The sequence below is a fragment of the Hyperolius riggenbachi genome, chromosome 6, assembly GCF_040937935.1.
Source record: "Hyperolius riggenbachi isolate aHypRig1 chromosome 6, aHypRig1.pri, whole genome shotgun sequence".
Lineage (NCBI taxonomy): Eukaryota > Metazoa > Chordata > Amphibia > Anura > Hyperoliidae > Hyperolius > Hyperolius riggenbachi.
In genome coordinates, this window is record NC_090651.1 from 21,623,138 (window position 1) to 21,636,058 (window position 12,921).

A 12,921-nucleotide genomic window follows, 5' to 3' on the forward strand; every position below is an offset into this window, starting at 1 on the left:
ACAGCTTCTGCTACAAGACTTATATCTACGTCCTCGTGGCTTAGATGAAGTCACAGAGGACATAGATATACTGTAGTGGTGGATAAAGTGGTCCCCAAACATAGGGGGGCATTACCAATCATAATTAGGCAGAGCCCCCACCCCTTCAAATCAACAAACATACTTAGGCAGAGTTCCCCGCCCCTAGTGATATGCCTCCATCTCACCTGACAAACGTTATCTTTTTCTTCCCAAATAGGAACAAAGCCGGAACATTTTGCGAAGATTGCTTGGAAGAACCACAAGCATTCCGTAAACAACCCGTAAGTGGACTTCTGGGGTTCAGTCTATGCAGATTGTATGAGATATCCATGTTCTGGGCAGGGAGTGGTAACACTACATTCCCCTCCATTCATTTGGGCGTCAGCACTTCGCCATTACATGGCCTTCCCTGTGGGGAAGGGGGTGGAGCTACAATCAACTGAGGATTTCTGATCACAGGAGTGGAAGCTACCAACGTCTGGGAACTGTTTTTAGGATTTTTAGCTGTAGAAGACTCCTTTTTGACATTCTCTGTGCTGTCTCCTCATCCGACATTATAATCAGATCTGAGACTGGAGTTGCACTTCAAGCTAAAGCAGCACACAGACTGTGTAGCACTGGTGGTGTGTGCAATCAATGAGAGGCAAATCATTCCCAGCTCGGAATCGGGCCAATCAAAGTCAACAGTGCATGCAATTGGCCTAATTCCAAGGCTTATACAATTTGCAATAAATCTGCCTGTGTGGTGGAACCCTTAGCATCTCATTGGGGCAGTAACGAGACTACTCAATCCATGATGTGGCTTTTGTAACCTTGTAGAACCTCTTTTGGACTGTTTCCATTTTCAGATTCCATAAAAACCCAACGCAAATCAACCAAGACAGATTCTAATAGCAATTGCCCTGACTAGTGCAAATGGGAAGTGATGCCTTGGTATCTAAACTTTTTAAATGGATACAACCATTGAGGATATATCCATACAGGCTTAAAGAGAATCTGTACTCTAATATTCTTACACTAAAAAACATACCATTCTATTCCTTATTTTCTCCTGTGCCCCTCTGTGCTGTTTCTGCCACTCTCTGCTGCAGTCCTGGCTTGTAATTAACAGTTTTAGGCAGTGTTTACAAATAAACTAACCAGCTTGTGATAGGCTCACATAAACAGAGTGTGTGAGTCATACAGAGTGTGCAGGGGGCCTGCAGAGGGTGTGTATCGCTTCTATCCAATCACAAGCATCCCTGCACATTCCACACATTCAAGCCTTAGCCCGACAGACACGACAGAGGAAAGGAGATAAGATAATTATTAAAGAGACAGTGCAATTAGGAAAGGCTGCAGTAACCCAGAGCACATTAGAACAGGCATAGGAACTTATAGGATAGAAGAATTAGGGCTGAAAGATTTGTTACAGAGTCTCTTTAAAGGACACCTGAAGTGAAAGGGATATGGAGGCTGCCATATTTATTTGCTTTTAAACAATACCAGTTGCCTGGCAGCCCTGCTGATCTTTCATGCATCAGTAGCGCCTGGAACACACACCTAAAACAAGTCTGCGACTAGTGCAGTCAGACTGCATGCTTGTTCAGTCTCTTTGGCAAAAAGTAATAGAGGCAGCAGATCAGCAGGACAGCCAGGCAATGTGCATTGTTTAAAAGGAAATAAATATGGCAGCTTTCATTACTCTTTCACTTCAGGCGACCTTTTAAAAGGGAACCCGAGGTGAGAGACATATGGAGGCTGACATTTCCTGGTTGTCCTTCTGATCCACTGCCTCTCATACTTTTAGCCTTACACCCTGAACAAGCATGCAGGTCCAATGTTTACTGACCTGATTTAATGCATGATCGTTTCAGGTGTGTGATTCAGACACTACTGACCAGAACTATCAGCAGGACTGGCAGGCCACTGGTATTGTTTAACCACTTGAGGACCCAGCCTTTACCCCCCCTTAAGGACCAGCGCTATTTTTTGTGATCTGTGCTGGGTGGGCTCTGCAGCCCCCAGCACAGATCACGGTGCAGGCAGAGCGATCAGATCACCCCACCCCTTTTTCCCCCCTATGGGGATGATGTGCATGGGGGGGTCTGATCGCTCCTGCCAGCTGGCATGTTGCGGGGGGGGGCCTCAAAGCCCCCCTCCGCTGCGGAATTCCCTCCTCCCTCTCCTACCTGTCCCCCCTGGTGATCTGGGCTGCACAGGACGCTATCCGTCCTGTGCAGCCTGTGACAGGATGTCCTCTGTCACATGGCGGCGATCCCCGGCCGCTGATTGGCCGGGGATCGCCGATCTGCCTTACGGCGCTGCTGCGCAGCAGCGCCGTTCAATGTAAACAAAGGAGACAAACGTCTCCTGCGTTTACATTTAGTCTGCGAGCCGCGATCAGCGGCTCGCAGGCTATTCAGAGACCCGCTCCGTGATCTAACAGGAAACGGCCGCTCGCGCGAGCGGCCTTTCCTGATTAATTAGGGAGGCACCTGGCGACGCAGATCTGCGTCGCTGGCACTCCAGCTACCACTTTGCTGCCGCACGGTATGAGTGTGCGGTCGGCAAGTGGTTAAAGAGAACCAGGGCTAAAGTAAAGAAAAAATTCTATACATACCTGGTGCTTCCTCTAGCCCCATACGCACCAATCGCTCCCACGCTGCAATCCACCGCTGCCCGCATCTACGAGGACCGGCTCCTCGCTCTTCTGTCAGTCGGAGCCAGTCTAGCGTAGCAGAAGTGCGCTGTTTGCGTATCTCTGCAGCAGCTGCTGGAGAGATACGTAGAGGGCGCACCTGTCCAGCGTAGCCCGGCTCCGATGATTTCAGTGACGGGAGCCGGTTCTTGTAGATGCGGGCAGCGGTGGATGGCGGCGTGGGAGCGATCGGTGCGTATGGGGCTGGAGGAAGCCCCAGGTATGTATAGAATCTTTTCTTTACTTTAGCTCTGGTTCCCTTTAAAAGGAAATAAGTATGACAGACTTCACATGTCTCTTTGAGGCCTGGAACCCACTGAAATCCGCAAACGCTAAACGCAACCGCTAGCGTTTTGTATGAGCGGTTTGCAAGCGGATTCATGCTCGTTTTAGGGAGCGTATTTAAAAAGTGTATTTTATGTGTCAGCGGTTGTGTAGCGTTTAGTGATTCATGTTTTAATCCTGATTGGTCCTCTCAATTTTAATTTTTGATACAGTGTGCTGTAACTTCAAAACGCTAGCAAAACCGCTCCGTTTAGGTTTTGATAAGCGATTACGCTAGCGTTTGTATACTTAACATTGAAGCGCTAAGGCTCCCAAAATGCTGCATATTCTGCGTTTGCGTTTTTGGGAAACGCAAACGTTCCTGTGGAAGTTGCCCCATCCATTAACATTAGCTGAGCGTTTTGGCAAAACGCTAGCGTATCGCAGCGCTGCCAAAATGCTCACAAAACCGCTCTTGTGAGTTCCAGCCCTTAAAGATCTCTTCTCCCTCCTAGCTTCCTCTTAGCAGACTGAGGGCCAGTGCATACCAAAAGGCGCTAGCGTAATCGCAAACGCTTAGCGCTTTTTGAAGTGATTTTTTTTACGGTGATTCTAGGCATGTGCCTAATGATTTTATAATCATGCCTAGCGTTTCTTGGAGCGTTTTGGTGTAGCGTTTTTATATTTTGTAGGAACCATCAGCCAGTCGTTCACTGGACACAAAGGGCCCATTCACACCAGGGCTATTACTGCTACGGTAATCGCTGAACCGCTGGCGCTTTTTAAAGCACTAGCACAATATTCACTATATGACAGCGATCTCACTGCCACGATTGCCGACGATTGATTCGCGAGTAGCAGCGATCACTAAACACAGTGCTTGCAGCGGTTTCCCACGAGTGAAGAGTGATCGCGACTATCATACTATAAAAGCGCTAATCGCTATAGCAAAAAAAGCGCAAAATGTACTGATTTTTACCGCGGTAATCGTGGTAAAATCGCCCACGCAAGTTTTGCGTTTACACGTGTGAATGAGCCAGTGAGGTGCTAATCATTCCCAAATTGATGTAAATTTATGCAGTTTGGAAACTGACCAATCAAATGTAGCATAAACTTTGTGTTAAAATCAAAATTAGGATCTCTCAGACCGTCCCTAGTCCCTCACCTGTTTGTTGGACGGTGCCGCGAGGGGGGAAACCTAATAATCATGGTGGTAACTTCAGCTTAAAGAGAAACTGTAACCAAAGATTGAACTTCATCCCAATCAGTAGCTGATACCCCCTTTCCCATGAGAAATCTACTCCTTTTCACAGACGGATCATCAGGGGGCTCTGTAAGGCTGATATTGTGGTGAAACTCCTCCCACAGTGTGATGTCAGGACCATGGTTTGCTGCATTGTGGGACATAACAGCTGTTTTCAACTGCCAAAAAAAACAAGCAGCATCTCCTTCCACTGACATCACCTGTCAGCAGTAAAAATGTCACCATGTGATAAATGTCTCAATGTAAATAAGGGAGAGGGAAGATTTTACAATCGGCAAACACTGACTAAATCATGTATACATAATTATTGTAAAAATTAAGCCCTTTTTATATTACATTATTTTCACTGGAGTTTTTCTTTAATTTACTATATTTCTATCTCTTGTCGCAGGTATTCCCAGTTCCAGGATGAATACACTCTGGATCAGGTGGAGAAATCCCGGAAAGTCTTTGATTTTCTCACAGTTCTTCAGTGCTGGTATGTGGTGCTGGGTTTTATAAAGCTAGACTCTGGGACAGCAAGTTCGAAATGTTTGCTTGACAGTATACTGTATCAACCCTCATTTAGACTTCCAGATTTGTATTTAATCACTTAAAGGGACACTGTAGGGGGGTCGGGGGAAAATGAGCTGAACTTACCCGGGGCTTCTAATGGTCCCCCGCAGACATCCTGTGCCCACGCAGCCACTCCCCAATGCTCCGGCCCCGCCTCCGGTTCACTTCTGGAATTTCAGACTTGAAAGTCAGAAAACCACTGCGCCTGCGTTGCCGTGTCCTCGATCCCGCTGATATCATCAAGAGCGCACAGCGCAGGCCCAGTATGGTCTGTGTCTGCGCAGTACACTCCTGGTGACATCAGCAGGAGCGAGAACACGGCAACGCAGGCGCAGTGGTTTTCTGACTTTAAAGTCAGAAATTCTAGAAGTGAACTGGAGGCGGGGCCGGAGCATTGGGGAGTGGCTGCGCGGGCACAGGATGTCTGCGGGGGACCATTAGAAGCCCCGGGTAAGTTCAGCTCATCCCCCCCCCCCCCCCTACAGTATCCCTTTAAAGGAGTACTATCAAACTTTACCAATTTCTATCTGTAGCATAAATCAAAATTGCAACAGCAGTCTGTGCCAAAACAGCATATCTTTCTGCTGTGCAGTGTAGCTTTCTTTTTTTTTTTTAAATATACCTTATAGACGGCATCTGACACACTGACGGCGACGGGGAATGGGGCAGCTCATAACGTGAGAGGGGATTCCTTTTTTACAGTGCGGCAGTGCATTATCCTACTTTCATGTTCCCCCACATCAGAGCGCACTATACATCGAGTGACCCGCCGAAGCCTGCTATGAGGAGCGAGAGACAACCGCTCTCGCTCCTATTCTGCCCAGCCAATCTGCCGTGTGTCGCGCTGCCTATGCTACGCAACGGCAAGCATAAGCTGGAGGAGGGCGCGTCATGATCCTTCCCTTCGGCTCCTGCTTCTGATGCGTTCAGGAGCAGTGACGCGCCCTCCTCCAGCTTATGCTTGCCGTTGCGTAGCATAGGCAGCCCGACACACGGCAGATTGGCTGGGCAGAATAGGAGCAAGAGCGGTTGTCTCTCGCTCCTCATAGCGGGCTTCAGCGGGTCACTCGCTGTATAGTGCGCTCTGATGTGGGGGAACGTGAAAGTAGGATAATGCACTGCCGTACTGTAAAAAAGGAATCCCCTCTCACGTAATGAGCTGCCCCATTCCCCGTCGCCGTCAGTGTGTCAGATGCCGTCTATAAGGGCCTTTTTCCACTAGCCTGCGATTTGCTTCTGATCGCAAATCGCAAGGTACATTAAACGAATGGAAACTGCAGCAGCAATTTCCATTAGTGCGATCCGATTGCGATGCGATTTTGGTCAAATCGCAATCGTTGTCCTGCCGCGTTTTGTATGCGATTAAGCTGGACTATAATGAGTATAGTAGCTCAATCGCAATCGCATGGTGGAAATTGAAACGCAATTGCGATCGCGATCGGAATCGCGATCGCAATCGCGATCGCATTTCATAGTGGAAAAGAGCCCTTAGGTAAATAAAAAAAAAAACAACTACACTGCACAGCAGAAAGATATGCTGTTTTCGCACAGACTGCTGTTGCAATTTTGATTTATGCTACAGACAGAAAGTGGTTAAGTTTGACAGTACTCCTTTAAGTACCATTGGTCTCTGCCCCCTTAAAGAGAGTCTGAAGCGAGAATAAATCTCGCTTCAGACCTCATAGATAGCAGGGGCACGTGTGCCCCTGCTAAACCGCCGCTATCCCGCGGCTTAACGGGGGTCCCTGATCCCCCAAATCCCCTCGGTGCAGCGGGGGAGCGCTTCCTGGTTGGGGCAGGGCTAACCGCTGCAGCCCTGCCCCACGCGTGTCTGTCAGCGCGTATCTCCGCCTCTCCCCCACCCCTCTCAGTCTTCCTTCACTGAGAGGGGCGGGGGAGAGGCGGCGATGCGCCACTGATAGACGTGACTGGAGGCCGGGCTTCAGCCGTTAGCCCTGCCTCCAGGAGCGACCAAGTCTGCGACCAAGTGTCGCAGTGGGGGGTTTGGAGGTGAAGGGACCCCCGTTTAGCGGGGCTATAGCGGCGGTTTAGCAGGGGCACACGTGTCCCTGCTAACCATGAGCTCTGAAGCAACAATTATTCTCGCTTCAGAGTCTCTTTAAGGACCAGAGACCGCTGGTACAAGAACGACGAAATCCTGACGAATCGCCACGCATAACCTTTGTCACCGCCGCACGCCGGGATCCTCAGGACATAGACTCTGCCGTCTCTATGACAGCAGAGTCATGTGAGCCGGTCAGGGGCAGATTTCATTGGCTCCTGGCTGTGTCTATCAATGTAAGCCAATGGGAGCGGCTTACATTGATAGACACGGCCAGGAGCCAATGAAAGCAGCTCCTGACCGGCTCACATGACTCTGCCGTCATAGAGACAGGCAGAGCCAGTGAGCTGCGGCAAGAGACGTCGGGTTTGAGCGGCGAGATCGTCGGGGAGCGATGAAAATGGCGAATGCGCGCTGCGGATGGTGATTGAAATCTACATCGGGCCAGCCAGGAGCCCACCAAAACGGCGTAGATGTCAATCACCCTGGTCCGAAAGTAGTTAATAGAGATTCTCAATGAGACGCAATGAGTCTTGGCTTGCATGCGACTTAAAGTGAACCCGAGGTGAGAGGGATAGGGAGGCTGCCATATTTATTTCCCTTTAAGCAATACCAGTTGCCTGGCTGTCTTGCTGATCCTCTGCCTCTAATACTATTAGCCATAGCCCCTGAACAAGCATGCAGCAGATCAGGGGTTTCTGACATTGTCAGATCTGACAAGATTAGCTGCATGCTTGTTTCTGGTGTGATTCAGACACTACTGCAGCCATCACGTAACCGGTCACATGAGGCACCGCTGTAGCCATGGATACAGGTCAGGTGGAAGGAGATCCTATCGCTGGAGGTGAGTGAAGCGGCATCTAGTGAATGGGAGACGGGGGGTGCGAGGAAGAGGACATGTGGGGGAGGGGAGCCGACTCTTGTCACCCTCTTAATTGTTGTCATCCTGAAGCACGTGGTTCACTTTGCTTCATGGAAGGACCGGCCCTGTATGTACAGATACTGTATATTCTAGCTTTCAAATGGAAAGTTCCTATATAAGACAAACAGCTCGTTAAAGATAGGCTTGACCTAATTATGTTAACAGATAGTCTATTATGCTAGTGTAGAGATTATAGATCGATTATAATGCTAAGAATGGACGTCCTATCGTGGTTTATGACCCTTCATTATTGAGGGGTTGTTTTTTTTTTTTTAGACCTTGTATCTGATGTTTTGAGGCCCTATAGGTGGCCATACACTCGTCAGATTAGCAGCAGATAGATCATCAGATGGAATTCTTATCTATCTGATGTGTTTTTAGAAGATTTTTTACTAGGATAGAATTCCAATAATTTCAGTTTGAAATCTATTGAAATTCGATCTGATGGCATTTTTTTCATCAGATCGACCTAGATTTTCCACCCTGCCAGTTCGATGGAAATCCATCGAAATCGGCCGTCGATCAGTCGATTGGCCAACCGATTTGCGATCCATCGATCGATTTTGATCGATCGATCGGCCAGAAAATCGGCTGAATGTATGGGCCCCTTATGTCTCTGTGTTTCTTCGGTTATTTTTTGGACTTGGCTTCACCCTTAACCTAGGATTATGTTTGTTCTTATCTGTTTATCTTCTTCTTGTCTTTAGATAAAGATAAGTGCCTAGTGCGCTCCTCTGACTTGCACCTTACTACTAATACAACTACAGCACCACTCTTAAGCTGGCCATACACTGGCCCGATTTGCCGCCGTTTCGACAGCAGATTCGATCACTGGGATCGAATCTGCTGCCAATCGTTCGCGCTACATGCCGAATTTCGATCCATTCCGTTCGATCGCAGCACCACCACCACAGATTGTGATCGGTTTAAGGCTGAAATCGGTTCACAATCTGTTTGCAGTAAAGGCAGCCATACGATCCCTCTCTGATCAGATTCGATCAGATAGGGATCTGTCTGTTGGTCGAATCTGATGGCAAATCGACCAGTGTATGGCCACCTTTATATATTGCTGCCTTCAAAAGGTTCCTCAAAATGTGTGTGAAGTGCTGGATCGCTACACCATGGGGGGTGTCACCACCTTAACAAAATAGCATACAGAAATAGCATACAGAAAGGTGAAGCGCTCAACAGCACATCCACATTTCTATTCATTGAAAAACAATACAGTGGCAATAAACTCCCTATACAGCGTAATAAATAGCAAATCCCAGCAGTACTCTCTTGTATTGTTATATGTTCTTCTTGTCTTTATTGGCCCTACCGACTTGTACTGTATTGTTGTACCTTTTATGCATGTACATTGTGTGTGGCTTCAATAAACCTTTTCGGTACTTACATATCCCGTCTGGAAAGTTTGACAGCTTTTCGTTAAAGTTCTGTTTGATCCCTTAGCCAGATCTAACTATATTTTGGTAAGCTGAAAGTCCCGGCTTTCCTTTGCACTGGGTCCTGAGTCAATGCGATGGCCCACTCCCAAGTTAGGGGGGTTTGGGGGACGGGTGTCCCCTGCACTTTGCTGCAGAGAGCACAGTGGAATTCAGTCTCTTGCCCATGCCAGTAAGGGCTAGTCCACACTAGGTCCGGAAACGTATCCGTGGCCGTTTTTCAGCCCTGATGAGTCTCAGATACTAATGTTAAAAATAGCAGCCGTCCTCACCCAAGATAAGAACTGATCCGTCTGCGTTTGCGGGGACCCGTTCTCAAAATCTGAACGGAAGGTCCGGATCTGCTGCATTTTCACGCAACGGATCAGGACCACGGATACACGCAGGGGTAGTGAAAAGCAATGAGAACACGCAACTCCATCTCCACGGGCAAAATAGCACCAAAAACGGATGAAAAAACGGATAGCCTGAACTTTATTATTGGCCCAAAAAATCCTCCCACTACCTTCCTAATGACAGAGATGTTTTCTGTCCGTGTTTTGGGGTAAAAAACTGAACGGAAACTGATGCAAAACTGATGCACTTTTTATGAAAACGGATCAGTTTGCAGCCTGGTGGTACTTCCCCTGATCCCGGACTGCAGCGTCCGTCCTGCAACCGTGCCTAGTGTGGACCTAGCGTAAGACAGAGAGGAGAGGAGGGTGTATAGCTGCGCTGCTCCTTCATCTGTAATGAGACCCGGGGCACTTGACATAAGTTTTGAAGACACAGATTTATGCTGCAAAGGAAGAAGACTTATCGGGTGTGCCGCTTATCATCATGTCGGGTTCATTCCGTACTTCTGTAATTGCACTTTCTGCAGCCAAGTTCAGGGGAAACCCCTCCTTCAAAACCCCATAACTTGGGAACTGAGCATTATACCGACTCAGGACCCGGGGCAACAGAAAGCCGGGAGTTTCAGCTTTCCAAAAATCTTCAGGTCCTTCTGGGAAGGCAAACAGAACTTTAACAAAAAGCTGCCAAACTTTCCAGATGGAATAATATGAAAGTACCACTTTTTCTTATTCATATTCAAAGATGACTTTGAGTGATTAGTAGATTCTTGAATCGGCCATCTGCGGAGCTGCCGCCACTATGTGCAGATGGTGGGAGTGATGGAGCAGAGTGGGCTGTACGCAGATAGGCACTCTGTACATGCAGAGATAAAACTTTCACCGCCATCAGAAAATGCAGCTTACTTAGAACAGTGAGAATACAGAGTGAATACAGGAAATATCAATGCCACAGAGATCATTATCACATTTTACACACACTGACATCTTGTGGTTGTTTTACTATACTGCTGTTTAAAGTAATTCTGTTGATACGGAACAGGGAGCACTTTATTATTCTTGTATCTGTTTAATGATGGTAACTGCAGGAAATTATCAGATTCTATTATTATTATTTATATATCGCCGACATATTACGCAGCGCTGTACGGAGTATATTGTCTTGTTACTAACTGTCCCTCAGAGGGGCTCACAATCTAATCCCCACCATAGTCATACGTCTTTGTATGTATCGTGTAGTGTATGTATCATAGTCTTGGGACAATTTAGGGGGGAACCAATTAACTTATTTGTAGGTTTTTGGGGATGTGTGAGGGAATCTGAGTGCCTGGAGGAAACCCACACAGACTCAGGGAAAACATACAAACTCCTTGCAGATGTTGACCTGGCTGGGATACGAACCAGGAACCCAGCACTGCAAGGCGGGAGCGCTGACCACTATGCCACTGTGTATACAATCTATATTCTGTTTGCCTCTCAGCAGCCTCTGTAACTTTGTGTTCTCTGCAGCCCGACCTCGGATGGAGCGGCAGCAGCCATCGTAGTGAGTGAAGACTTTGTGCGGAAGCACGGTTTGGAGCGGCAGGCGGTGGAGATCCTGGCACAGGAGATGGTCACCGACCTCGCCAGCACCTTCAACGATAATAGCTGCATTAAAGCGGTAAGAATGATGTCACAAAGCTCTCCACAAGGTAGGATCTTCTTAGCTGATTCCTGGTTGCCTTCCAGCCTTTAGAGAGGGGACCCCAAACTCTCTTCAAGATTGTACAAGTAAGATTAGCGTTGGCTTAGCTGTAGCAGGAGCAGCCCACAGCCGAGCGCTGTTAAAACCGCACAGGAGATTTGGGCGCAGCCGGCGCCACCATAGGCTGTAATCGGAATTACGGCTATAACTGCGCTCAGTGAGTAACTTGGGCACCGTCAAATGACGGAGCTCAATTTACTTTTAAAACACTGTAATTTGGCCGCCAGCAATAGCTGGGAACCGAATTACATCATTCCCCCACTATCCATGGCAGCCCGGAGAGGGAATAGTAATTAACAACGCCGGGACTTGTGCAGCAGCAGGGTGAGCCGTATGTTGGCTGTATCCTGCGCCCAAATCTCCCAGTGACACATTCATAGGTATGCCCCACAGCCACAGTGAGGAATTGAGGCAATTTATCCACATAATTCCCATCCCATCCTTGGTAGATGCTAAACACCCGTGCTGAGTAGAGCAGCGATGTAGTAGTATATTACCTGCTCTAGTGCCAGGTCTCCTCAGTACAGCTACCTATTGTCAGGCACCTCCATACTGGTCTATAGCATCAGAAACCATTTGCCAGCACCCTCCACACACAACTAAACACAATCCTCTCATACAGACAGGTATAGGTACCCCCAGTATAGGTAGACAGGTATAGGTGCCCCCAGTGTAGGTAGCCAGGCATCAGTGCCCCCAGTATAGGTGCCCCAGTATAGGTAGCCAGGTATAGGTGCCCCCAGTATAGGTAGCCAGGTATAGGTAGCCAGGTATAGGTGTCCCCAGTATAGGTAGCCAGACATAGGTGCCCCCAGTATAGGTAGCCAGGCATAGGTGCCCCCAGTATAGGTAGCCAGGTATAGGTGTCCCCAGTATAGGTAGCCAGGCATAGGTGCTTCCCGTATAGGTAGCCAGGCATAGGTGCCTCCCGTATAGGTGCCCTAGTATAGGTAGCCAGGTATAGGTGCCCCCAGTATAGGTAGCCAGGCATAGGTGCCTCCCGTATAGGTGCCACAGTATAGGTAGCCAGGTATAGGTGCCCCCAGTATAGGTAGCCAGGTATAGGTGCCCCCAGTATAGGTAGCCAGGTATACGTGTCCCCAGTATAGGTAGCCAGGCATAGGTGCTTCCCGTATAGGTAGCCAGGCATAGGTGCCTCCCATATAGGTGCCCCCGTATAGGTAGCCAGGCATAGGTGCCTCCCGTATAGGTAGCCAGGCATAGGTGCCTCCCGTATAGGTGCCCCCCGTATAGGTAGCCAGGCATAGGTGCCTCCTGTAAAGGTTCCTCCAGTATAGGTAGCCAGGTATAGGTGCCCCCATCATAGGTAGCCAGGTATAGGTGCCCCCATCATAGGTAGCCAGGTATAGGTGCCCCCAGTATAGGTAGCCAGCTATAGGTGCCCCAGTATAGGTAGCCAGGTATAGGTGCCCCAGTATAGGTGCCCCGTATAGGTAGCCAGGCATAGGTGCCTCCCATATAGGTGCCCCCAGTTTAGGTAGCCAGGCATAGGTGCCTCCCATATAGGTGCCCCCCGTATAGGTAGCCAGGTATAGGTGCCCCCAGTATAGGTAGCCAGGTATAGGTGCCCCCATCATAGGTAGCCAGGTATAGGTGCCCCAGTATAGGTAG

The 12,921-nt window shown here is 48.6% G+C and overlaps 1 protein-coding gene across 1 annotated transcript in view; it reads left to right on the forward strand.

Moving 5' to 3' along the window:
• SCP2 (sterol carrier protein 2) overlaps positions 1-12,921 on the forward strand; it is a 97,607-nt gene that overhangs the window by 31,258 nt on the left and 53,428 nt on the right. The window contains exons 7-9 of the mRNA XM_068238983.1: positions 239-302; positions 4,621-4,707; positions 11,055-11,205. Of these exons, the coding sequence (XP_068095084.1) occupies positions 239-302; positions 4,621-4,707; positions 11,055-11,205 (302 nt within the window). The remainder of the gene's footprint in view (positions 1-238; positions 303-4,620; positions 4,708-11,054; positions 11,206-12,921) is intronic.